This window comes from Bemisia tabaci, chromosome 1 (genome assembly GCF_918797505.1).
Source record: "Bemisia tabaci chromosome 1, PGI_BMITA_v3".
NCBI classification, from domain to species: Eukaryota; Metazoa; Arthropoda; class Insecta; order Hemiptera; family Aleyrodidae; genus Bemisia; species Bemisia tabaci.
In genome coordinates, this window is record NC_092793.1 from 49,502,020 (window position 1) to 49,528,797 (window position 26,778).

The 26,778-nt window shown below is 39.3% G+C and overlaps 2 protein-coding genes across 5 annotated transcripts in view; one reads left to right on the forward strand and one right to left on the reverse strand.

Moving 5' to 3' along the window:
* alpha-Man-IIb (alpha-Mannosidase class II b) overlaps nucleotides 1-19,696 on the forward strand; it is a 72,830-nt gene extending 53,134 nt beyond the window's left edge. The window contains exon 5 of the mRNA XM_072302387.1: nucleotides 11,464-19,696. Coding sequence (XP_072158488.1) covers nucleotides 11,464-14,159 — 2,696 coding nt within the window. The 3' untranslated portion in view covers nucleotides 14,160-19,696. The remainder of the gene's footprint in view (nucleotides 1-11,463) is intronic.
* On the reverse strand, nucleotides 19,522-26,528 carry LOC109039470 (uncharacterized). 4 transcript variants are annotated; one of them, XM_072302419.1, is made up of 5 exons: nucleotides 26,360-26,528; nucleotides 24,885-25,099; nucleotides 23,036-23,220; nucleotides 21,092-21,199; nucleotides 19,522-20,438 (listed from the first exon to the last, which is right to left on the reverse strand). In XM_072302419.1, the coding sequence occupies exons 2-5, from the start codon at nucleotides 25,047-25,049 to the stop codon at nucleotides 20,282-20,284; spliced, it is 615 nt and encodes a 204-aa protein (XP_072158520.1). In that variant the 5' UTR covers nucleotides 25,050-25,099; nucleotides 26,360-26,528; the 3' UTR covers nucleotides 19,522-20,281. The 4 variants fall into 4 exon arrangements, with proteins under 4 accessions (XP_072158520.1, XP_072158518.1, XP_072158512.1 ...); XM_072302417.1 differs by having other exon boundaries at nucleotides 24,885-25,279; XM_072302411.1 differs by having other exon boundaries at nucleotides 24,885-25,488.
* Nucleotides 26,529-26,778: the final 250 nt, after the last annotated feature.

Sequence of the window (26,778 nt, forward strand, 5' to 3'; positions counted from 1 at the left end):
TAGAGAATAACTCAACCGTGATTACAACGCGCGAGAAGATTGCTTCGAGGAAGGTATTATGAGTATGACTGATAAAAACTCAATCGCTAATACACTAATATTTTTTATTCGCCTGTTGCGTAATCTGTGTTTATCAATTTACCATTCACCATTTGAAACCTAGGCCTTGTCCACACGAACGCGGTTCGCGGAACTCAGTTCGAGGAACTTGTTCCCGGAACAAGTTTTTTGCTGAGCTGAAACTTATTCCTCCAAAACCTGGAATTTCCCTCGTGCTCCGAGCTTCTAAATATGTTTCTTTTGATGTGAATTTGCTTGTTTTTGTTTTTCACGTCCTTTACATATGATCTTGACATTTATTTTTGTTACTTTGGCGGTCATAATAATCTATTATTTTGCAATAATTGTATAGTTTTATTGAAGTTCCGGTTCCAGTTCGGACGAACCCGTGTGGACAGCGTGCCTCGTTTCAAGGAATAAGTTCCGGGAATTGAGCAAGTTCAAGGAATGAGTTCCGCGAACTGCGCTCGTGTGGACAAGGCCTAAGCAAGAAGTCAGACTAATCTTGCAGGTTGACTGTTGAATTCCTTAATGACGTTTATCGATTCATCCTTAGGGCGCATCTAAGTCAACTTGTCCCTTTAAAGTGCTCCGATATGATTGAGGGGCTTGGAGGACAAGGCGCATAAGTGCAGTTGCTACTATTTCAAGAAATACGTGTTTGAAGTTTCAATATTGCATGGAGCCTTTTGGCGGGAAGGAAGTTTAAACTCACTTTTCGATGCTTTAAACTTGGAATTTATTTGTGAATATTTCACAGAGTATACCCGCAAACTAGATTTAGTTGAGGTCATGAATATCACAATTTGTTCAAAAACTGCACTTATGCGCCTGCTCCAAGCCCCTTTGGCACCAGAAAACTTTATATTGGACCGACTTCTTCACCGACTGCGCAATTTTTTTTTTTTTTTTTTGCGTTTTCGTAACATCTTCATTTTTCCGAGTTTGTATGTTTTCATTCTCACTGATCCACATTGGAATGGAGACATGGAGAAGGGGAAAAACGTGAAAAAAAATTTCGTTGTACCTAAGCATCCTCTAATGGGAGCTCGTGATTTCCAGCGCGAGACCAGCTGGTTGTCGCGTGAAAGTGCGCGGGGCGAAGTGGAAAATTGCATAGGTGCTCGTTTCCACTTGGGAGGAAACCGGAGAGGACTCTGGAACCGGAGCCGAAAGCTATTAGGACGGTCATCCCGGACGAGCTCGCAAAGTAAAAAGTTGGTAATTATGACGGTGATTTAAATGAGGTAACTATTAGGGAAGAAGTAAAAAGCCGAGAGATAAGTCGTCGCATCTCGAGGAGTTTCGGTTTTCCTCCCTATTTATTCCGCCGGTTTCCCGCGGCGTCTAACGTTGTTTTCCGGCGCGCAGTTGCCAAGTGGTGTGCGGAGACCTAGCGTAATCAGGGCCGTCGCCAGGGTGAATTCGTAGCTCCGCTGGCGGGAAAACGTAACTGCATCTCAATGTCGCCAAATTTCCCTGCGAAAATTGCTCGTATACTGGGTGAATGGGTCAATGTGCACTGGTGGAGATGTTGCATGTGTGAGGAATTTGCGATTTGACCATTGATTCATATGTAAAAGTTCCCGAGAAACACGATGGTGCCACTGGTTTTCTCTGAAATCAACTCCCAAGCTCAAAAAAAAAACTCAAGTTGAAGCCAAAATGGAGGGGATATCCCACGCTATCCGGAGAGTCCACGTCTACATCAAGACGAACTCTCCATGCAAAGATAGGGAGCAAATACATTGACAGGGCTGCCACTTTATTTGGGGACGCTAAAGTTGAAAACACGGCAACCCTGCTAATGTATTTGCTCCCTATCTTTCCATGGAGAGTTCATCTTGATGTAGAGGTGGACTCTCAGGATAGCGTGGGATATCTCCTCCATTTTGGCTTTAACCTGAGAGCTTTTTTGAGCTTGGGGGTTGATTTCAGAGAAAACCAGTGGCACCATTGCGTTTCTCGCAAACTGTTAAATAAGAATCAATGGTCAAATCGTAAATTCCTCACACATGCAACATATGGCCAGGAAGACGGAAAACCTCGAAAATCAGAGAATCGGTCAGACCGGCAACCGTGTTTTGCGGACGAGAACTTATTCGTAGTTTGGGCGAAAAAGCGAGAATTACTTGGCCGAAGATTATTTCCGCTTACAAGCAGGTGTAATAAACTAAAGTCGGCGGAAACCTGGGTGGCGCGGCGGCGGTAGGTCTCACCCGAACTTTTCGCGACTCGAATTTTTGCGGAAAATCGCTCCATTAAGGGCTGTTCCTTATATAGCTCCCTTCTTTGAGGGAGCCCCGTATGGTTTACACTGTGAATAAGGAGGCCTAAAACATCATACTTTAGTTTTGTATTCATAGTCGTTCTGTAAAGATCTCTCTTCTCCCTCATTTTGATTAAGGAAGATTTAAAGGAGCCCTCAAAATATCTTCATATAAAAGGCTAGTTTTATGAACTTCGAGTAAACAGCGACTTGACTTTGGAAATGGATCTCTATTAGGGATTACAAAAAGTACAAAATACAAAAGGAATAATTTTTTGTTTTCAACGAACTTAATGTAGGGGCGAAGCTAACTTATAATTCACAAAATTCGCAATTTATTTTCTTTTGTATTTTCATCTCTCTTAGTGTTAGATAATTTCAATACCTTTCGAGGACCCATTCCCAAAGTTATTCTGCTGAATTTTACTGAAAGTTTGCATGAATTTTCATTTCTACGATTCAATTTTAAGGCGGGTTCCCTTAAATTATCCTGAATGAAAATGCGTACCAAATAGGAATTCCTTACAAAAGGAGATATTTAAGAACTGACTATGAATGCGACCCTAAAACGACAATTTTTACAAACCAATTTTCTACTCTTTTTGTCGAGCGGGGAGAAATTGCCTCCTCCATAGTTTACTGGCAAGTATGGTAAAGATTGCCTCCGCCTCTACGCTACCCTCCGCTGGATCCAACTTTCGAGGCCGTGGGCATCCAAGAGGTCTCCTAATCAGGTCCCAATCAGTGAAGTGTCATATTTTGCGATTAATCAATGGATCCGCCTTTTAAACCCATCACAAAGGGTCGATTATCAGGTATATATAAAGTCGCTCCTACAACGCACTCTGGCGTTCTGCGACACCCACCCTAGTAGCAAGATTCACTTTCCCTTTCCTAACAAACGTATAAGGAATTAATAACGGTTATATAAGCACCATTTTAACTAAAGTTTATATATCGTGTATATAAGTTTTATATAAAATGCCCATGAAAATAATTATTCATATTTTCAGAAGATAACGTTTATATAAAATTTATATAATTGAGGAAGGGTTTTTATAAATTTTCTTTATACGCATATTATCCTTTTGCTTAATTTGCTTAATATAACTGTTATATAAATGACCTGAATGACCTTAACGTAAACCTATCTCATTTTCATGAATGATGATGATGATCCCATTTCAATGAACACCCTCGACTCTCAGACTGCGTGGGATAGGTATTATTAGAAATATTAGTGGCTCCGAGACGAGTTAAAAGGGGATAATTCGGCACACAATCCGAGGAGCCCTGTTAAAAATATATTAAAAATATAAAAAATTAAAATTTTTAAAATAATATTTTATAATATTTTTAAGGTATATCATACTTATTTTTGTAAATATTTTAAAAATATTATTAAATATTATTTTAAAAATTTTAATTTTTTTTAAAATTTTTAAATTAATATTATAAAAATTTAAAATAAAAAAAGGAAATGATAATAATAATAAATAAATAACATAAATACATCGACATAAATTCAAACTAGAAAAAGGCCCAAATAATTAAAACTGGAAAAAGACGCAATTATAAAAAAACATTAATATCGTTTAAAAAAGAGAGGGGGGGGGGGAGAGAGAGAGAGAGTTAAAAAAATGAGAGTTAAAAAAAATAGAGAGAGTTAAAAAAAATGAAAATGAAAAAATTACATCATGAAATAAAAACCAATAAATAAATAAATAATAAATAATAAAGTCTGGTAAAATATCATAAGAATCCGTCAATAAACAAACATATTACGGACTCAGAGGCCTGCGATAGTAAGAGATTGAATTTAGGGGCCCACCTATATCAAGCCTGGCTGGTCTGGTGGTAAAGTACTGGACTACGGATTGCAACACCATCCCGAGGCGTGGGTTCTAATCCCGACTAGGACGGCGCGGATTTAAGGTAAGTCACAACTCTACGATGATCCACCACCTGGTAGTAACGCATATGAAAACTTGCACACTTCATAACTAGAGTGCGCTACCAGCCAGGAAGAATAATGAAAAATTCATTTTATACACTGTTTGAATTTGGTTATATAACTTTTATACTAAGGGTTACATAAAAAGCTTATTAATAATGTAAACTTTTAACTAAAAAACTTTATATCCATTACATAAACAATGAATTTTCTTTAGCTTGTGGTTATTTAAGGTTTAGACTTTTAAAAACAATTTTTTTATATAACTCTGCTACTAGGGCAGCTGCCTCATATGCCTATCCTCCCACTACAGAGGTTATCGGGCAACTGACACCGCAACATCTTCAACGCCCTGCCGCCATCCCTTCACGGAACATCCCCGTCGCCTCTTCCCAGGTGGTACCCAATCCAAAACTTGTTTGGGCAACCTCTTCTCCGACATTCTTTACTCATGTCCATACCAGCATAACTGCCTGGACATGACGTCGTGCACGATATCTCTTTTAACCTGCATCATCTGGCGAATTCCTTCACTACGGACACAGTTCCGTCTCGAGATGCCGGCAGATCGCCCCTAAAAATCCATTTCAGGATAACCCTTAATAATCGAGTCTTTATCGTAGCTTCAAATGGGAAAATATAGATCCTCGCTTTTCACGCCTCGATTCTAAGGTTGGAGATTAAGCGCAGCCCCCCCCCCCCTCCCCCCTCACGTTTCGGTCCCAATTACTGCCAGCTCGGATCCGGGTCGTAAACTTCCCGCGAAATCTCCGCAAAAGCGCAAGGATCATCGCCGAGGACACGCGCCTCGCCTCGGGTGATGAACCCCGAAAGAAGAGCCGCCACCCCTTAGCCCCCCCCTCGGCCCCCCTCAGCCACTCCGCCGGTCGCAACATCACCCGACCTTTTTAACCCGATAAGTAGGAACCCTGATGCCAGGTCCCGCTTGTCAGATCGTCCTTTGTATATCATTTACTTGATTCACTGTTTGGAATATTATTTGTGGCCTTGAGCGGGAAAAGGACTCCCTAGTCCACGAAAACTCAAAATTGAGTCATTGTTATCACATTTTAGACGAGTGCCTCTAAAATTTGGGATAGAAAACGCTCAAAAATGTCATGCCAGTTATGTCATCAGTCATGTCGGTTTGAAACTCTCAGTTCCAAAAATATAGTTGCCAATTAAAGCTATTGAAAATACTTCCTTGTGGAGGCCCCATTCAATGACATTATCGGCGGACAACTTTTGCGGTCACAGTCAATTTTCAGCTCTTACATCAAACAGTTAGCTAGTTTTTATGTAGCCATTTATTTACTTTTTAGATCTCGGGTAGGAATTGGAAGAAACCTAACTTTAGACACCTAGCAAGCAACTTTTGCTTTTTGACTTTTTGCTGTCACGCAAGCAACTCCAAAACTAAACCGGAGGCTTAATGTACTGGCAATCAACTTTTGTCTCGTAGACAATTTTTTTGTGTTCTCTAAAATTCATGCTTCACTGAAAAAAAAGTAGCTTGGATCTAGAGTCCAGACTCTTAGTAAAATTGACGAGAAAAAATAATTTTGATTCAATCTGATTTTTCCTTGAATCGAAGAGCCAAGCCTCTTGATTTAAGCGGATTTCTTTTTGATTAAAGCAAAAAGTCCGATTTTATCAAGAGTATTTTTTCTTTTCATGTTTTCAAGAGTCTGGACTCTGGATCCAAGCTACTTTCTTTTTCCAGTGTTTTTTTTTTTTTTGGGGGGGGGGGGGGCAAAAATACCAGATTATGCACCTCTCTAGACTGTTTTCGTTACGGATTGATAAGGCAAGGGAATCCGAAAATTTCTTTTGTTCATCGAAACTCTGAAATCCTCACCTCTTCGTGTTCACGTTTTTGGTCGATCGTTTGTCCTTCTTGTATATCCTCTCCTGCATCGTCCAAACCGGCTGCTATCGTTCAATTCTTTCCTACTTGCCAATTTTCCGTCGCCGTACCCCCTGCCTGGATGGACATGAGAGAAAACCATCGCTCAGTTCGGCATAGGGTAGTAACAGGCTTTCAATTTTCTCTCGCGTGTCGGTGGACGTAAAAATAAACAAGTAATCAAAAAGCTGGGCTGGTGGCTGAAAGCAGTTTAGCATCAGAAATGAGGAACGCCATGTTGCCAACCACAAATACCACCCTTTGATCCAGTAAGTTCCTTCGAGGCTCTGCAGTGAGCAGAGCTTGAAGCACAATGAAAAGAGTGTGACAGTGCTTTTGGACCTTGTGGGAGTCCTCTCATGATTTACAACCTGCCCAAAAATGTAATTTTGTATTGACAATTATCTCTGTACAAACCTCAACCTCACCAACCTCAAGCAAGCACTTGCTTCCTTTGCAGTGAAACAGCTCCACGACCTCTTCTTTACTCCATCGGTTTTGTGAAATTCGTCGTGCTGAGAAAGCGGCAAGTACGTGCAATGAAACAAGCATTTTAACCTCTCCAGCAAACATGATACGTTTGTAAGCATCGCTCATTCTTCTGTGGACAGAATCTTTTATCCTCGTAAATGTTCGAAGTTCAACATTTTTTCTCACTAACGAGAAATTACTCCGTGTCAGCCTTCAGCTTCAACAGGATATCCAAATTTTCTCTTATCCTGTATACCCAGGATCTAGAGAATCAGAAGTCACTGTAACTTAGTTAGGAATCAAAAGTATTCGGGAAAATCAGAATTTTTCAGGGAACTGTCATCGAGAACCGTGAAATTTTTCTCTCTTCGCTCCAAAATTGTATCATTTTGACGTATTCAAAACAAAAAGAAGCATTTCCATTATGACATGAGTCGTGTAATGAATGCATGTACCGTTATGGGTCCGAGGGCCCAGATCACTATGAAGATTGTTTCTTTTGATTTTAAGTTTCCGTTTTTAAGTCTCATTTGAGTTCAAACTTTCGAATGCAATTCAATATTTTTGGAACTTTTTGACCTCGTTTTTTCCGCAGAACAATGTAGACCCAGCACTTTCCTCCCATCCTGTTTCTTTTGATCGAAATATGATGGGACCATTTTAAAGTGTGTTGGTTCGTGCTGACTCGACTCTAAAGAATTAGAGGAAAGATTGAAAAATTGATATTTTCCGGAGGTTAGGAGAAAAATCCAGTTTTTCTCTAAACAGAATGTGATCAAACCCTGCCCTAGTAGCAGTGGCTGTTGAGAAAAGTTGTAAAAAACTCGTAAATTTAAGAGATCTCTTAAAATTTACTTTAAAACCACTTGAAAATTACGTAAAAAAACTCTTGAAATATTCGTATTAGGAAACCCTTTTTAGGGCTTTTCTACATAAATTTGAAGAAAAATTTAAGTAATTTAATAAATTACATATTTTTTTCTTAACTTCCTGCGGGCAAAAGCGAGGAAAAAAAGTGGTGAACAGAAAAGTATAAAAAGGACAGTTGCAGCCCATCAAAATTGAGGATATAGTTTCTTGATTTTTACCTAAATTTTTCGTTTTCTTTTAATTAAAATAACACTATTTTTTTTACTTAAAATAATTCCCCAAAAGGGTTTCCTAAAACGAGTATTTTAAAAGTTTTTTTACTTACAATTTACGAACTCTTAAAATTTACAAGTTTTTACATTTTTTTTCACAACTTTTTGTAGAACTTTTTTAAGAGCCCTTGCTTCTATGGTGGGTTTCATTCAACCTTGGGAATTTTTCCCTGGAAATCAGGGTGGAATCAGAAGGAAAAAATCCCCCAGAAAGGCGACGGAGAGGACGTCCAGCCAAACGGTGGTTAGAGGGCATCCGTGAAGAGATGGAGAGATGCCAGCTTCCGGAGGATCTCTACCATGACAGATTCCTGTGGAGAGTAGGCGTCGCAGAGCGCCCTACTGCGCCGTAAAAGCGGCTCACACATACATACATGAGAAGGAAAAAATCAAGAATTCTAGATACCGTGCTCTCTTCTTGGTACCAAGGAGTCTTGCGAAGTTGCGGAGCCCAGCCGAGAAGACGGGCGGAAAAGGGCGCGGGCTCACCGCGTGGCAAGCGCGGAAAATTGTGAAAAGGGTAAATTAAGGCGAGGAACGGTGGAGGCCGTTGATCCAATTTGCATTCAACATGGAGAGCTGAATTTCAGCTCTCCGCCGACGCCTCCTCGGACTCGAGCCCGCGAGTGATTTCGTCGCATGCCTCCCACGCGGAATATCGAACTTCGATCCGGGGCCGCTTTCGAGGGATCGAAAGTTCCCCCGGCCGGCGATGACGGTGGCGGTGTTGGGGTGCATTGTAAATATTCCCTGTGTCTACGTCTACGTCGCCTCGTCCCTCTCAGCTCATTTAGTGCGTATTGCACATCGAAAATTATCAACTCCACTCTCGCCGTCATCGTCATCGCCCGCTTGGAGTTTACTCTCGCAGCCGCCCCACGGTGGATCGAGTCAATCGCGGAGAAGTCGGACAAACTTTGGAAACTTTAAAAGCTTTTAACTCCATTATTACATAACGTGGACGTCTTAAAAATGGACTAAATTTTGTAATTTGGAACAATAAATTCTAGCCCGGTTTAAAAACAACGTATGTGCCATTAGTTTCCCTATGCCTATAAGTGTTTTTACGGATGAGTCAGAACTTCATAGTTCCAAATTGCAGAATGCAGTCCAAATGGTCCCATTGGTTTTCTCGTAAAATTTCCTCTGGAAAACACCCCTTAAACTTTAAAATTTCACGAAAGAAACATCGAAATTTGCAGTTTTTATTAAAAATTGTATGTCCGACCTCTCTCATGAACTCCACCCACTGTGCGGCCCTGGCTCTTCGGCGAGGCTGCACCCGTCTGGGTGGAGTGGATAGGCGGTGAGGTGGGTTATAACCGGGGTGTCTATTTGGCCTCCTCCAGAAAATGTGAAGAATTTTGCGAAATAAATGCGCTGTATACAGAGTGTCTTGGACCGGAAAAACCGCAATGTTGGAAAATTTGGGTTCTCATTACCGAAAAAATATGGGAAAAAAAGAATCATAACTGATTTTGGCAAACTTAGGTAACGCCAAGTATTATCTTCGGTGCAAAATCGTTCACTTTATTACTGATTTTTGCCGTAAAAGTCAACAGTCACTTGCAGGAAGGTCAACCGTGTACACCATGAAAGTTACATCGCAATCATGGCCACGCGGTTAGTGTGATGAAACTGGAAAATAGAAAAATCTTGGCTTTCATCAATTAATTTGATTAATAGCTGAGACTACATCTCTTCAATATCTTGAATGGAACACGGTGGTGTGAGACTTCACTTTGTCCGAGAGGCGAGTTCCATTTATCATATATGTTTCTATTTTTTGGTCCCAATCAGAATCTTGTCCGAATGAAAGCGCTCCGGCGAAGCGAAGCGATGACGCTGAGACACAGTCGCGACTCCAGCTTTTGTGACTCAGCGGTCACGTTTGATTTCTTGAATGGTACAACGTGACTTTCCCGCCGGCAAGAATCCTTTCCCTGCCGACCATAGGGGATATGTGAAAAGCAAACAGAAAACAAAACAATGTTTTTCTCTATTTCTAATTAAAACTCGCCTTAAACTAGTTCTTGATGTTCAAACTAATCAAAGTAGATAGGTAGATATAATTTCACCTTGACCTAACTTTTATGATACTGCAAACTTATGGACCGGATCTCATAGAAACGTACCAAGTCGCATCTCGGAAAGAAAGGAGGAGTTTTGAACTAAACTAGTCATAAATTTTCGCCTGTCGGAAATTCGAATCAAGTCGGGAGAAAATTGACTCATTTGCGAAAAAAATTATGTGCCTAGGGTAACTAATGGTACGTATGTCGTTTCTAAACTAAGTCAGAAATTGCAGTTCCGAATCGCTAAATGTGGTTCAAATATTTTTCACGTGAATATATGTCGTTAAACTTTGTCCTTACATTGAGTCTTATGGAAGAATAAAACTTCAAACCTTTGTGTTCTTTGTTCCGATACGGACTGCATTCTGCATTTAGGAACTATGTATAAATCATTACTTGCTCATACGTAAAAACACATATCTGCATAGGGAAACTAATAGCACATGTGTTGTTCCTATAATGAGACAGATAATGTAGTTCCCTTTTGCAAAATGCAGCTCATATTTGATGCTACTGGTGCGTTATTCTTGAGCTCGGTTTTTTAAAACTTTTGAATAGAGCGGGCTTTGATGAATAAAAATTGGATGACAAACTATCGTGTCTCTGATTTAAAATGTTTGCTTATTGCTTATAAAAATATAATTGATAATGTACAAGGAAGATTGAATTAAATGTGTACTTCAGCGGCATATTTAGGTGTTCAGTTCGTATTATATAACCTTTCTCGAAAAGTTTTTTCTCTTATTATTCTCCTGCTTTATTTTTTCTTCCATCTTACGAACGCCCTGCTTTTCAAAACTTCGATGGGGAGAAGGAAATCTCTCGAGAATTAATCCTTAATACGTCACTTAAACTTTAAAAGGATGAGCCATTTGATCTCGTTAATGTTTAAGCGAAACGAGGGACAAGCTGCCGGGGAAACTGATGTGAACAACCGTCTGAAACTCATTAAAATTATTAGCACCCCTTAAGTGCAGCCTGCTACTCTCTTTTAGTTTTAAATTCTCGGCTTTTCTTCCCTCGGTTCTTTTCTTTCGGAGCATTAGTGATCGATAAAAATCCGGTCATCTTTCTTTCACTTCTCCCACTTTTTCAACTTTATGGCATAATTTTCTGATCGTAAAAAAGCGACAACGAAGCTTTTCCTTTCCAAGTTTTGCCACCATCAAAATGAGCTCAGTTTATAAATTGACACCGCATTACGTAACTTTCAACCGGTTTATAAGCTGAATAATTATTCAATTGATCGCAAATTTAATATTTATCGACTGATTATACATTTTCATTACTCAGAAACTTCTGTCTCAACATGTGGGAACGTTTTTGCTTCACCGCAACCAAGTGAACAATCTTACGAATCTGATTGAACGTCACTTAATATTAATCACACAATAATTCACTTCTAATTGGACTTAGCTACTTTTTTTGGCTCATCCGTAAAAACACGTATGCACGTATGGAAACCAATGGTACTTACGTTATTCCTAAACTAAAGCAAAAATTGTAGTTTCGAATTTGAAAACCTAGCCCTATTGGTCAATGAATCAGCCAATCTGAATTTAATATAATTTTTTCCCTTTTTTCAGGTCACCAGTGGTTGAGGAACAACTTGGGAGTGGAGCTGAAAACCGGGTGGGCGGTAGATCCGTTCGGTCACGGCTCGACGGTGCCGTACCTGCTGAAGGCGGCCGGTCTGTCGGGCGGCGCGGTGATCCAGCGGATCCACTACGCGTGGAAGCAGTGGCTGGCCAAGGAGGAGAGCGGCGACTTCATCTGGCGGCAGAACTGGGACGCCGACGGGCACACCGATTTCCTCGTCCACAACCAACCCTTCGACATCTACTCCATCAAACACTCCTGCGGGCCCCACCCCCAGGTCTGCCTCAACTTCGACTTCCGGCGCATCCCTGGCGAGTACACCGAGTTCTCCATCCGCGCCGTCCCCATCGACAAGAAGAACGTCCGCCAGAAGGCCGAGCTCCTCCTCGAGCAGTACGGCCGGGCCGGCTCTCTCGTCCCGCACAACGTCGTCATGATGCCTCTCGGCGACGACTTCCGCTACAACTACGACGTCGAGTGGGAACAGCAGTATCGCAACTACGTCCAGCTCTTCGACTACATCAACGCCCACAACACCACTTACAACGCCGAGTTTCGCTTCGGCACGCCGGCCGACTATTTCAAACTCGTCAAAGAGCGACTCAAGCTCCTCGACATCGACCCTAAGACCCTCAAAGGGGACTTCTTCGTCTACTCGGACATATTCACCGAGGGCCGCCCCGCTTACTGGAGCGGGTACTTCACCACGAGGCCCTTCTTCAAGATCCTCAGCCGGGAGCTGGAGCATAATCTGAGATCCGCCGAAATCCTCTACACGCTCTCGCTCAACTACATGAAGATGTTGGGCATCAGCGCCAGCGTCAAGATCCTCGAGCGGGACTTCGAGAAGCTGTCGCGGGCGCGGCAGAATCTAGCCTTGTTCCAGCACCACGACGCCATCACGGGCACGTCGAAAGGCTTCGTCATGCACGACTACGCCTTGAAGCTCTTCGAGAGTCTCCAAGAGGCGTCGTTCGTCCAGAGCTACTCCGTACAAAACCTCCTCCTAGCTTTCCAGTCCAAGAAAGCGTCGTCGGTTTCGCCGTCTCTGCGCTTCGTAGTGCCGTCGGCCGAGCGGGAAACCTACGAGCGGCTCGCCGAAGACGTGCTCCTGGCATTCTCGCCGAAGAGCACGCGGCGGAAAGTGCTCGTCTTCAACAGTTTGGCCCAAGTCCGCTATGACGTCATCAAGCTGAAGATCTCCGATCCCAACGTCAAAGTGAGCGACGTCACCGGGAAACCGGTCGTCTCGCAGATCAGTCCGTACCTGAACATAACGGACTCCGACATGAGCGGTAGTTCGGTCATTACCTCTAGATTCCTTTACGAATTGGTATTCATCGTTGAAGTGCCTCCATTATCCTTGTCGGTCTTCGTTGTCGAGTCGACGACGAAAGCCGAAGCCAAAGGCTCGATATCGACCCTGTACTGCAAGCGATGTTCGCAAGAGCACATCTTCCCGATCAAGGTCATTCAGCCGGGCGACGTCCAGCTCGAGAATCACCATCTGAAGCTCCTTTTCGACGCCGCGACGGGCTTCCTCAAGGCGACGACCCAGAAGACCACCGGGAAAGTGACGCAGTCGAGCATCCAATTCGCGGCCTACAACTCGGCTCAGTTCCATTCCGGGGCGTATCTCTTCATGCCGGACCCATCGACGAACGAGATCGAACGCGACGTGCTGGCCGAGTACACGGACAAGCAGCGGATCGTCATCGTCTCCGGCCCGATCTACTCGGAGCTCGTCGTGGTCTACGGCTCCTTCCTGCAGCATCGCACCCGGCTCTACCACTCCAAGTCGCCCCTCGGCCACGCGATCTACGTCGAGAACATCGTCGACTTCGACAAACCGCCCAAGAACCGAGAGACGGAGCTGTTCATGCGGATCGTCAGCGACATCTCCAACGGCGACACGCCCGAGTTCTACACGGATGCCAACGGGTTCTCCATGCAGAAGCGGGTCAAGGTAGACCGGATCGGAATCGAGGGCAACTACTTCCCTATCACGACGTGCGCCTACATCCAAGACGCCAGCCGGCGGCTCAGCATCTTGGTGAACCACGCGCAAGGGACGGCCGCCTGGGAGCCCGGCTGGCTCGAGGTCATGCTGGACCGACGTACCCTCTACGACGACGCCCGGGGCATGGGCGAAGGAGTTGTCGACAACAAACGCACTCTCATGAAGTTCTGGGTCCTCCTCGAGGATGTCACATCACCTACCCACCTCACGACTCCATCCCTCTCTTCGAACTATTTGTCCAACTCGTTGCTGTACCCGTCCAACGTTTTCCTGCTGGACACAAGTAACATGGATGTGGAGACGAACTTGGTGTTCATCTCGAAGCCTTTCCCCTGTGATGTCCATTTGATGAATCTCAGAACGTTGACTGACCCAGTTTACGGCTCACAATTTCCGTCTAATTCGGCGTTGATGATTTTGCACAGACAAGGATTCACCTGCAGTGTAGCGAGTAATATTCAGTTGTCCAAGTGTAATTTTAGAGCCAGCACTGAGAAGTCGGCGCTTTACGCTGATACGAACTTCACGCATCTGAAACTCAAATCAATCACTCAAACTTCACTTACCGGTATGCAGCAGCTCAGCGGAGAGTTAGAATCCTTCAACCAATTAAATTTATCTCCCATGGACATACTAACTGTCAATTTAACCTTTTCTTTGTAGTTATAAATATCAGCCAATTTGTTTGCAAATTACATTGGATTACGTAACGAGAGACTGAATACTTAAAATCATATCCTTACACTTTTAAACAAATTTTTCCCATCACTCTTTCACTGCCTAGAACTATCTTTAGTTAATATAGACTCTAGGAACTCTCTCTGAAAGTTCTCCTTCAAAAATTACAATTTCGGCTTCTTTGTATTTTAATGGATTTTTTGAGGAATTTTAATCATCCCTATTTTTAAACCTGTTTTGCCGGTCTTGCCAGGGAACAAAAAAAATAATGTTTGTTACATTTGTACAGATTTTAATAGTGTTGAACGCTCTGTTACCTTTTGTCGTTTCAGGGTTTTCAAAAAGCTGTTTCTTCCATTAAGCAATTCACATCTGTTGTAGAGATATAAACGTTTTTGTTAAATTAGTCAAATGATCATCTTCATTGAAGATTTGTTTCATTATTATTATAATTCTTTGTACCTACCTACAGTTCTTTTTCTATTTCTGTTTTTAATTTATTTTTCTTCATTTTTTTCTCTTTATATCTGAGCATAGTATCATGAATTATTTCATTTTCTCAAAATTTTCAGAAGTGCATTTTTCCGGGTTTTTGTGCATCCCTCATTTTGTCATCGACTGCATTCACAAATCGATGGCCACAGTGCAAAACCACGTATCTCCATTATGGAGTCTCAAAATTTCTGCTCCTATCTTATTTTTTTCAATAGAAACTTGCCAACTTTATAGCTTGAAATTCACGCAAAATATTCTGCCAACAAAGAAGATAAATCCAGAAAGTTGTCAAGAAATGACGATAAAGTATAACAATAAGTCTGCAACATCGCAAACAGAAATACGTGGTTTCGCACTTCGGCCATCGATATGCTTATTACATTTGTATGGCCGAACATAGCTTGTTTATTTTTGACTTTATTACTTGTGAAACATCGTTTCGATTAGAACTATTCAATGATCATTGACTTCCATTATAATCACTTCTCGATTTTCCTCTGCAGGGTAATTTATCGTAGAGGTGCATCAGGTGCATGCATTGCGGCCGGCGCGAAAGTTTTTTTCCTTCCCCCTCAAAATAGATTTTTTCATTTATTTTCTACCATAATATTTCCTCCGGTTTCTCATAGACCTATTGTTGAGACTGTGAGAGCCCCAGTAGCCTTCCTTTTCCTCACAATGCACGCCTTAAAGTATCTCCAATTGCGTTTCAGAGGAGTGGAGACCTCAAATTTTATGGAGGGAGGCCTCCTGAACCACCCCTACCGGGTAAGTTTACCACTAAACCCCCCCTCTCTAGGGAGATGCACTTCAAGGAGCCCGCACCCACAGACTGCACTAAAAAATCTTATATCCGGCCTTACATGAAGGTATGAAAGCTCCTAAAAGCTCACGGTAGTCAATGATCATGAAAACTCAAAATGGTTTCAGACGTTCTTGAAACAATTATGATGCACAGAACATGAACTGGCTATGGCTGCATGTATTATTACCATAAGTTTTAATCAGTCACATTCTTTAATTTAAGATAATATAAACCCACATTGAAAGTTTTTCGAAACATCAAATGCGGTGACAAGTTCCTTCTCATTTTTGAGCAGATTTTTTTTCTCTCCTTTTCTGTTCAGATGAACCAACTTACAGCATCTGGAAGGTGTACTTAAACTGCTATTAGTTTGTACATCAATTTACAGTCATTTTTAATTTTTCTTGATCTCAAGCAATAGACCTATTGTCTTTGTAACATTATTTGAAATGACATCATATTATCACTATATTATGAGTATTAATTAATTTTGTTTTTATTGTAAATAAAATTTTTGAATTTTACCAGTAATTTACTCATACCAAATACTGTAAAAAGCTTTGTAAAAACTGTACATGGATAAATGTTTCAATACAACGAATGTATTTTTCGTAAGTAGTTATTTGTACATTCCGTGATAGTAAAAACTTAGTTTCATCTGTGTCCAAGAAATGGCACATACGTAGCTTAACATCACAATTTCATCACTCATCTTCATGATACTATGGAGTATTATGAAGTACAGTTGCATACTATGAGTATTATGTTTGAATAATTGTTGTGAAAAATGAGCTCAAATTTTTCGATAATTTGGCATTTGTGACGAATACTTTTGAAAGTATTGAACACTTCGCATATCCTTGAAAATTATTGTAGTTTTCTTATGACATTAACATATATATTTTACAGACAGCAAGTAAAGCAATTAGAAAGGGAAACAAAGCTTTAAAATTTTTTGAAGAACTCAGGATAATTTGGCTAGTGACCATCGCTTTCTTCAACTTACAAAATATGTCTAAAACTTGAAAACTGAAGTCAAAAATTGCATTGTTGAAAAGATCAACGACCAATCTACAAAATAGGACCAACCCAGATCAGTCCTCAGCAAATTAAAAAATACAGTAATGAAATTTGAAAACCTAGTCCTAATATCTGAAGGAGTATGTACAGGCTTATCTCTGAGTGGAAATTTAGTTAGGTGCACGTTCGTGTTGCAACTCCTTAACGGATAAAGTAATTTTTTATTCTTGAAAGATGTATTGTTTTTTTTTAACAATGTAGTTTGTCTCTTATTTCAACTTCCTTCATGTTTACCTGAGCTTTATTGTACAATTCAATGGAAGGTGAAAGACTGTTTGCTATCGCCTACGATCAAATATTCTATGTCTTCTCTTTCTAGAATCACTGACATCTACTCTTCATTCTAATTGTTTTTGTGATCCAGTGTAATGGAGGCATAGGCGAATTGAAAGATCTAATTTGCATCCGAACAAATTTTCTCAATTTAATGGAGAATATTTTTGATATACTTATAATGGCATATGGTACATCTTCATTTGCTCCAGTGCCCATTATTTATGCTTGCCATGAACGTAGTTGGTTGTTCAAGATTTTCGGAGTGTATTCAAATGAAACTAACCGTCAACTAGTGAAACAAGTACCAATTGTTGATGTTTTGAATACTTCCCTTGATTGTTTTAATATCTCACTCTCTCTTCAAATACTCACTGTAATTTCCCTCTAATGCTGTATTTTATTGCTGTAATGAATGATAGAAACAGCAATGAGCCGCTTGATAAGATATAAATTAGGGGAAAACATAATATGTTTCATCTTCAAATCTCATGCAGAAAACAATTCTCACAACGGATAAATCAATCCTTGAACAAGATATTAATGATTATTTTAACAAAGATAAAGTAGAATTTAAATCATACAAATGATGTCTTTTGTTTTTTTGTCATTTACTCAATATTAATTGTAAACACTCATATATTAATCAGGAGTTAATTACCAGATTTTTCCTAGTGTCATTCCTTCACCTCGTGAAATTTTGAAGAGGAATTATGTACTTTAATTCTTACCTCGTCTAGAGAAAACAAATTCAGCTCCTAAAACAGCTCCTATGAATTCAGTTCTCTATCAACTTTTGAGTGCCAAAAAATTCAAATTTTTTATGATAGATTTGGCCACTGTTTTCTACAATAATCAGTAATTATGACACTGTTGAGATGGATACGGTAACACAATCACTGAAAAACTGTCCATCTACTGAGCTTTGAAGTAATAATGGCATCAAGAAATACAGAATCTGGATTTAAAAAGTGGGAGTGTGCACACATTGATTTGTCAATTTTGGAATTTCATAAATTCTCTCCAAAATATTCACATCAGAGATGAGCATTTTTTGTCACAATCGGATTCAGTTTTTAAGGAATGAAGTAGGAAGTTCATACTGTCTTGAGTGCTTGGTCAATTTACAGGGCCAACTTTTGCCACATGATTTGCGAAATTGTGGTTATGGTATTCTCATTCCACTTTCAGGACCTCAAATGCACTTAAAATTCTTCTTAGCTTTTTCATCACGCCAGACTCTCTCTTAGTTGAAAAAAAATAATATACATGCACACTGCTGACGGAAGTGTCTAGACTGTCTCTGAAAGAGAGAATTTTTCTTAGATTTATAATACACACAACAACAACATTGTTTTTTTAAGAATGAAAGAAATAGTCATGATTTTTTCAATTTTTTTTGTTTTTGTTTTTAGTTTTCCAAAGTTTAACATTTGAGCTCCTGAGGCAACAAGTGTACTTTTCTGTGTATCAGTATCAGTTTTTTATTCGAGATTTTAATTTACATTTTAATTTTAGATTGTTTTAAGTTTTGCGTTGTGTATCTTTGTTGTCAGCTTTTAAGTGGACATTATTAGGTACACTGTTGGAAACCTTTCAAGGTCGCCTATTGGACCTCCCTTTGCAATGAGGAACTATTATTTCTGACTTGTACAGGAACAACGTGTGTGCCAATAGTTTTCCTAAGCAGATATGTACTTTTATGGATTATCCAGAAACAGAAGCTCCTTATTGCAAAGTGGTGTCCAAGTGTGGCTCATTAACGTGAAAGAGGCTATAATTTTGTCTGGAAGAGACTCATTGTTCAGCAGAAGTCTGCACAACAAAACCTCATCAGGACGCGCTTGAATAATCATCACTATATTCGTTTATTAGTAAGTCTAAAATTTAATCGCAGTAAAAACTAATCTTGTCAGCAGTGAATAATCTAATTCAACTAGACAGCAAAATCATTGCGCATCCATTGGTACCTTATTATTTAGGAGATTTGTTCTGATGTTGGTTATTTTTCTTTCCCTGCCATTTTTAAATTTTCAAGTTTATTTAATTTTGCTTATCATTAATTTCTGTCTTGACAGCCTGTGAGCTTGACATTTTTTTTTTCTTCTTGTTTAAACCTAGTGAACTAGACAGTTTTTATTTCTATTTTTTCCAGGATGGGAATATGTATCAAATCAAATAATTTCTGAAGATCTTTCTCCTTAACTTGCCTTGTACATAAATAAAACAATATGTAATCAAAATTTGTCATAGACAAGATATTTCACCCCCAGTAAGATCGGTGTGTACTTAAAATCTCACAAATTAAACAAAAAATTAAGTTTTAAGGGCAAAAGAAAAAAAAAGTTCATGGACAAGTAGTTTAACTTGCAAATTTTAAAAAGGACTTACAGTGTTCATACCTCTGGATAACAATTAGCTTTATCCAAGGTCTTGATTGGCTGAGGCAGCTTCGTGAAAGTCACTTTTTCATTTGATCATGCAGTCTGTTTCTGCCCAGTCAGATGTTCTTGTCGTACACTTTTGCAGCTCATTGGACGCTATCTTTTTCAAATCCCTTAATCATCTTATTCTACATTAATCTCAAGTACTTATATTTCCCGTTTAATGAGATTATTTTTGTAAATTTTAGTGATCTTCTTTGTTTTCCTTTCAGCAAGGAGACACAACATGAAAGATTGATTAATCATCACATTTTAAGCTCTTAAGTTTATATTTTTTACAAATTAAAGAATGAAAAATTTTGAATTAGACAATTTTTATACTTATGTACTTGTCAGAAGGAAAGTAATTGTAATTTATATTTTGTAGTTGGTATATTTGTTACGGTAAGGTGTTGTTAATAAAAACTGTTCATTTTTACTAATAATGCCTTTCACTTTCTTCTCCTCCCCCTGTTTTTCTGCTTACTCTTTTCAATTAATTAGGTAAGTATCAGAGTTAAATGAAGACTCATACAGATAACAGAGTTATATAAATGGTACGTATTCCTCAAAAACTAAGATAGTTATTTCATGTAAAATTGGACCTACTTTAACTGAAATGCACCAAGTCGCATCAAGTTTGAAGTGAGAAAAAGAGGTTCAAAGTTTTATTCCTTGAAGTTTAATACTTAGTTTCACAATCATTTTTCCTCCTCTCAATTTTTTGGTCAGAATAATATGGATTCAGTGAATTTTTGACTTCCTCTCACCCTGCTTTTCTCCTTTTGAATTGGATATCATTATTGCATCGCAGTGAGAATCGTTGCACTCTTCGCTATTTGTTGAATCTCGTTAGATAAAATAATAAATGATTCGAGGCTGCCTGCATAATTTTCTGTTTGGAAAGGACTTAAAATTGCTCTATCTAGAAATTGAAATCCCAAAATTTATCATCATTAATGAGCCCCCTATCATTAGAAACTTTTCTGTGTATGCCACCATGCATTACTCAATATCACAGGCGTCCTTCACTAAGAACTCTCCAGAGAATCTTCAATTAGAGTAAACATGTCCATGAGGTCTATCATACAGTTTGGATAGATCCTATTGCACTCATTCATTTTGTTTCCGTGCCTCTCAGCCTCAGAAATTCTATTGGGTAGCTCCTCTTCATGTGTTGTAGATGGTCTGAAATTGAAGAAACAGTAGAGTAATACAAATTTAGCAATTCGAGCAATTTCAACCCTGATTCGCTTCATACAGCCTCTTCTTGAATCATATTTCTTTACCTAAAAACTTCAAACCACCATATCTCCAGTTAAGTTTAAAATTGCTCAGCGTTTTCGTCCTATAATATTCCTGTATTCACTCTATTATTTATCACTCAACTTTGGGTTTTTGTGGACTGAGTTCCTTTTTTCCGTGGACGGTCACAAATGACCATATTTCTGCTGATTGGAACTATGTGTACGAAGACATGAGCCCTAAGACCCATGAGAATATATGCATAACAGGGCTCACGTCATAATGCACATAGTCCCGTTTAGCAGAAATACTTCCAAATAAAGTTATTAGACCTTCGGTTGAGGACGTTCCCCTCCCTAAACTTGAGACTCATGAAATCTGCAGCATTACCCTCGAAAAATTCTCCAGGACGGAGCGGCGTTCTTTCTATCCTTTCGTTAAAGTCGCCAAGGAACCTGTTTACTCCCACATGAGAAATAAGTTTTAATTTTTATTTCCGCTACATCAAAAGTTGTAAACAGCAATTTAAGACACTCAAAAGGTCTAAGCTTGCTAGTGGGAGAACTCTCATGCCTGTAGAATGGCGATGCACGTACCTGAGTAAAATGTCGAGTATTTGTCCAAAAAGACCATTGTGATCGAGAGGTGTGAGTGCAGCGTCGCATATCAACCTGAGCAAACACTCTTCGCCATCGAGGCCAGCCCTGGAATGAAATAATTGATTTTCATCAACTGATTTCGAGATCTTTTGACGAGGATTTTAGTTCATTGAGAACTAGGGGGCTCTGCCTCCTGGCCGTTAAGCGGCCCAACCTCCGAGGCGCTGCGCGCCCCTAAAGGGTTAATAGTCGAAATCGCCCGTTGGCGGCTAATGAGCAAATAATTTTAGTTGAATAACAAAACTATGTTTCAAAGAAAAATTTCTCGCCAAACGAATTTCTCCTTACTTTGAATTTTGATTCCTTTATGGAAGTTGACCTTGACAGGGCCACATATAATATAGCTGTCCATGACTAAACAAAGGCCTCTGAAAGTAAAGACCCACTCTATTAAAACTCTGACCTTTGAAATCCCCTTCTCTCTCTTGCCCATCGACCGTCTTACTCTCTTTCCTTACCTCGTCCATCGAGCGTCCTAAAAATGATTTTATTAGAATAGAGAGGATTTTAAATATGAATTCAACTTAAGAACATGAAAATGAACACATGAAGGACAATAACCGAGGAAAGTACACATCGACAGTGAAACTGCTAGACCACATATTTCGGTTTGCGAAGTTGCAGACTTCCTATCGTACTTTATTTTTTAAATGAAAAACTATTCAACGTTGATTCTTGGAAACTTCCTCGAATTTTCTTCTCCAAAGCGAAGAAAACTCTGTGGAAAATGTTGTTTTCCCTAAAAAAAAAAAAATTAAAGTGGGAGTGGAGATTTTTTATCACCGCTAACGAGACACGTGATCTGGTAATTTCATTGTCGATGTGTGTAACCGGGCGTTTCGTCGTACGCAATCTCGCTGTTTTCACCCTCTTACACCAATTAGGAGGGGGAGGGGGTAGTTCAACAAATGGTGGAGTATCGTCATCCGTAATTAATTTGATGCGGGGTTTTTTTTTTTTTTTTTTTTTTTTTTTTAAATCAAAGTAGTATGCAGATTGTTTGAAAGATTAAAATTTGATTCAACAGATGAGCTTCAAAGGAAAAAATGTGCTCCATCCAAAGGCTAGTTCCGTCTGAATTTTAGCCATTTCCAAAAATAAAAACTTAAACGCATTGAAACGGCACTTAACGCTACGTACCTAGCGTTTCTACTTTCTATAGATCGGATTGTGGAATCAGTGCGATGCGTCTTAGACAATTCTCCTTTAATTCAGAAGGTAGGCAGAACAGCGTCCCTCATGTGCGAATAGTGGTATCACTAGTTAACTTTTTAAGGGAGTCCGATCGCAATGAATTTCCCAATACATTGATAAAGATATTGCTTATTCTATTGACTCAATATTTCAGTCTCCGATAGAATAAATGTAATGACAGCACGGTATTCTTTTAAATTCAATAGGTTATTGAAACCTTTCCGAAAAAAGTGCTTTTCAGCGCCGTTAACGTTACGGCCATATATTTACTGACAAGATCTCCCAACCCTCTCACCTTTTCACGATTCCCTCGTATAAGAAAGTGTATTTCACTAGTCGTTGCTCCTTTGACGTTAGAGCAGATCTCAATTTACACGAGAGCCCTGCTCTCCGCATAACTCTATGCTCTCTGGGGCTCATGTGAATATACACATACGCCTTTACGTTAGAGGAATAATTTAGTGATCAGTGCCACTAACTCCGGCCCGTAGTCGAATGATTTACTCCTTTTTTAACCACCACATTTAACTTACAGAGTTAATGACCTGTTCATAATAGTGTATATTGACTTTCAGTACAAAAGTGAGAACGACCAATCTTCTATAATACTCTGAAAGTTTTTAAAATCACTTATTTGGCGCAGACTCGAACTCTAGATTCTAATTCTAAGATAGCAAGTAGTCGAACCTTGTGAATTTATTTTCTAGAATGCCGTACAGAAATTTCCGGTTAAAAGATTTCAAGGCCTCGCTCGGGCTCGGTGGAAAATACTGAGTCACGTTGTCAGGTAGATTGTAGTTGGCTTCAAAAATGTAGGAGAAAATTATTCCGTCCCTCGGTAGAGGCAGTGGGAAAGCTAGACCTAAAAATAACTGACATAAATGGAGTCAATATTTGAGAAACTTTGCATTGAAGCCTTGCGAGGCTTAAACTTCCTGGTGAAAGCCGCGCTAAGCTAAAAGAAGCGTGACTTTTTTGTTTTCTATAGGAAGAGCGGAAATTCAAAACCTGGTAAGCGCCATCTAGCGTTGCTAAGATTGGGCAACTGTTTTCCAATCCATTGGCCTGAGAATGGCAATGCTCTTCGTGAAAATAAGACGAATACCTACTAATGCCGCAATCACACGCTGAATGTGGCTTGAATGTAGAAGTCATCGGCCCGATGCCTGAATTTTGCGCAAAAATTCAGCAACGATTCTCAGCGACCATCGGGTAATGTCGGATTTGTCTGAACTATTCGAATAGATTTGATACAAATTTGGATGAAAATAACTCGAATTAGTGAAATTTCAGCTGTTGAGCGCTGACTGTTGACTGCCACATTCAGCTGCCAAATTCAGCGTGTGATTGCGGCATAAGGGAAATTTTCCTCCGAAAAAATTTGACGAGGTGAGGCGTGCATAAATGAAGGAACGATATTTTGGCGCTTTTACATTGTTGTACAATTTCAACAGATCTATCACCAGATCATAGCACTTACCACGTTTAGAATTACCACGCTTCATGGGTGAATGCGAAAAATGCTTGTCCAAAAATTGCAACGTTTAAAACACTCCGATTTTTATTTATTTCCTACGAGGAAATTAATCTAAATCCTGCCTTGCAGAGATGCCTTAATCTAATTCTCATACTATAAATAAACCAACAGATATTAACTATAGAACTATACCCCGTTATTTTTTGAATATTCCTATTGTTTAACCCCATTAAACTACCAAAGATAGCCGAGCTAACAATAACAAATAAAAATCTTGATATACAAAATAAGTAATATAGTAAAATTAACGGAATTAATTTTATGAGAGTAGATAAAATAAAAAATCTAATCCACTCAAGTTTACCACAAATTAAAATCAATCAAAAACTCGAGGTATAAACTTTGAATATCAAGGTTAAGTGTTTGATCAGTATTAATTACAGTATTTTGATTATTGATTTCGCTTCCTGTTCTTGCAGGGGCAATTACAATGTTGCTGATGGATCGAAATTTTAATAGATCTTTCTATGATCCCTTAGGAGGAGGTGATCCTATCTTATACCAGCACTTGTTCTGGTTTTTTGGTCATCCAGAGGTTTATGTTCTTATTTTACCAGGATTTGAATATGTCAATTGAGGCTACTGATGAGTTTATCTCTAAAAAATAAAGTATGAGGAGAGCAGAGACATGCAACGTCGCAACCTGAGTGTTTATTGCCAAAATGTGTAGAATACACCTCTGCTCCTGTGCACTCAAGTATCAATCACTTATTTAATTTGAAAGTTTTGTGAAATTAATCACTTTTCCCGTCGCACGAAAAGTTTCGAAAAATACAATATCTCTAAAACTGTGGTAACACATACCTACATTCCCATTTCTATAATTAGAATGTCGGTGAGTAATTGAAATTTTTAAAATTCTATTTTTAGACTCACCTCGACATAGCCCACCTCAACAACCGCACCTCTTCATCAATTCGCTGCTAGATTTTTTTGTCACCTTGGTTGTCGAAATTATATTTTCAAAAAAATTGTTTAAATGAATACATGTATACTCACTCCGGAACTTGTTCCATCTGGATATGCAACATAACGTTTGGGTCTTGAGAGAATTTCGAAAGGTGGAGTCATGGAGTGAACTATGCACTGAGATAGTATGCCGACGAAAATCACAATTGATATGTTCAATTTATTCTTACAAAACTTTTTTAAGTGAATTTGCATGTTTGTGTAATTCTTTTTTATTTTAAAACTGAGAAGATGCAATCATCAAACTACGAGAATTTTCGAAACGTAAACATAAGTAAGGTGAAAATAAACGTCGTCTGCTCACCAGTGTAACGTAACCTCTCCATAGTGATCCCTTAGTTCCGAACGCAATCAACTCAAGTTAATAATTCGTGCAAGAGTCAATTTCAGATATTTTGGTTGTTATTGCCTTGAAATCGAATTACCTGATGTTTCCATCAAGGAATCAAGTGTTATTTGATCGGTAATGTAAATGAACAGCGGATCAGTTTCAAATGCATACTTTTTTTCGCCAAGGAAAAAAAAAAAATTATCATGTTTAAATTAGCCAAGGCGGTAAAATCATTAATTCTCCGGGTTCGTAATCGAAGACACTTCTTGAACGACTGTTTGTCTTAAGGAGGCCTTAACTTGACTAACATTGCGATCAAGCAGGGGGTTTAAGAACGTATTTAGGTAACGCAGAATTATGAAGAGGACAATTTTGCGAAGCTTGTGTAAAATCCATCCGTTTAACTCCGGGAATAAATCCTTCCGATGGAATTACAATTCCGAAGGATTACAATTATTTTCCATTCCAAAAAAATAAGTCCACAAGGAAAGATTCTTTGACTTCGACAAACTGGAATATAGTCATGAACCCACTTGCGGTATATTTTCTGCTGTATTTTGTGTTTTTTGCAGTGGTAAATCTTTGTAATTCCTTTTAGGAATCTATTTCGGCAGTTAAACATTGAATTGGTCAGTTGCGCTGGTCGTCGGGTTTGATGCTTTTTTCTTATATCACCTAAAAATAATAAGATCTATAAAAAACAGCAACTTTCTACGTTCAATAACAATCGAGACATCGCGCCTTAAAAAACTCGATTTATGACTTCGTGCACCGCGGTAATACATACCATGTTATGCAAAAGTTCGGTTGATGACGTCATAAATCGTGTTTTTCAAGGCTCGATATCTCGCTTAATATTGAACGTCAAAAAATATACACAAATATAGACAAATTTTATTCTTAACTGATCTTCAAGAATCAAGCATCAAATCACGATTCTGTGATCAGCGCAACTGATCCACTTCCCTCAAGATTTCGTAACGACTGCTCTCTGAGAGATGCTGCATCAGAGACGTTTTTAAATTCCCCTTCATTACAATGTAAACCAGATGAGTCTTCCCGAAAAAAAAAGAAAAAAAGAAAAAAATATTTGAAGAACGACTATGAATGCGACCCTGGATGCTTTTGACACGCTTCCAGAGTCAGAAAAAAGAATTGAAGTTATTTTTCTCACTGTGCAACAACTCCTAAGTATAGCTGTGTCATTATCCCCTTTGAAATCAAAGACCCCAAATTTGGACTTATGGGTCACACAAAAACACACGAAAACTTCCAAAACGGATGAACATCACAATCGAAGTAAGATCACAGTCTGGTCGATTCGACGACACGGGCCACACAACTGAAGAAGTTGAACGGCCTAATCCTAGTGTCAATTTATGCAAGTAGATGAAACGGAATTACGTTCGTTTAAATGTATGTGGAACAATCGATTTCCATGTTACAGAATCGACCATATTTAATGGATTGAATTGCGAGACAGATCAGCGTTACCAACTCGCGAGAATTACCGCTGCGGACAGACCTTTGCGATGTATCGATTGATCTGTCATTTAAACCAATAGAAAAGGATCGGTAAATAGGGTGTTCGCA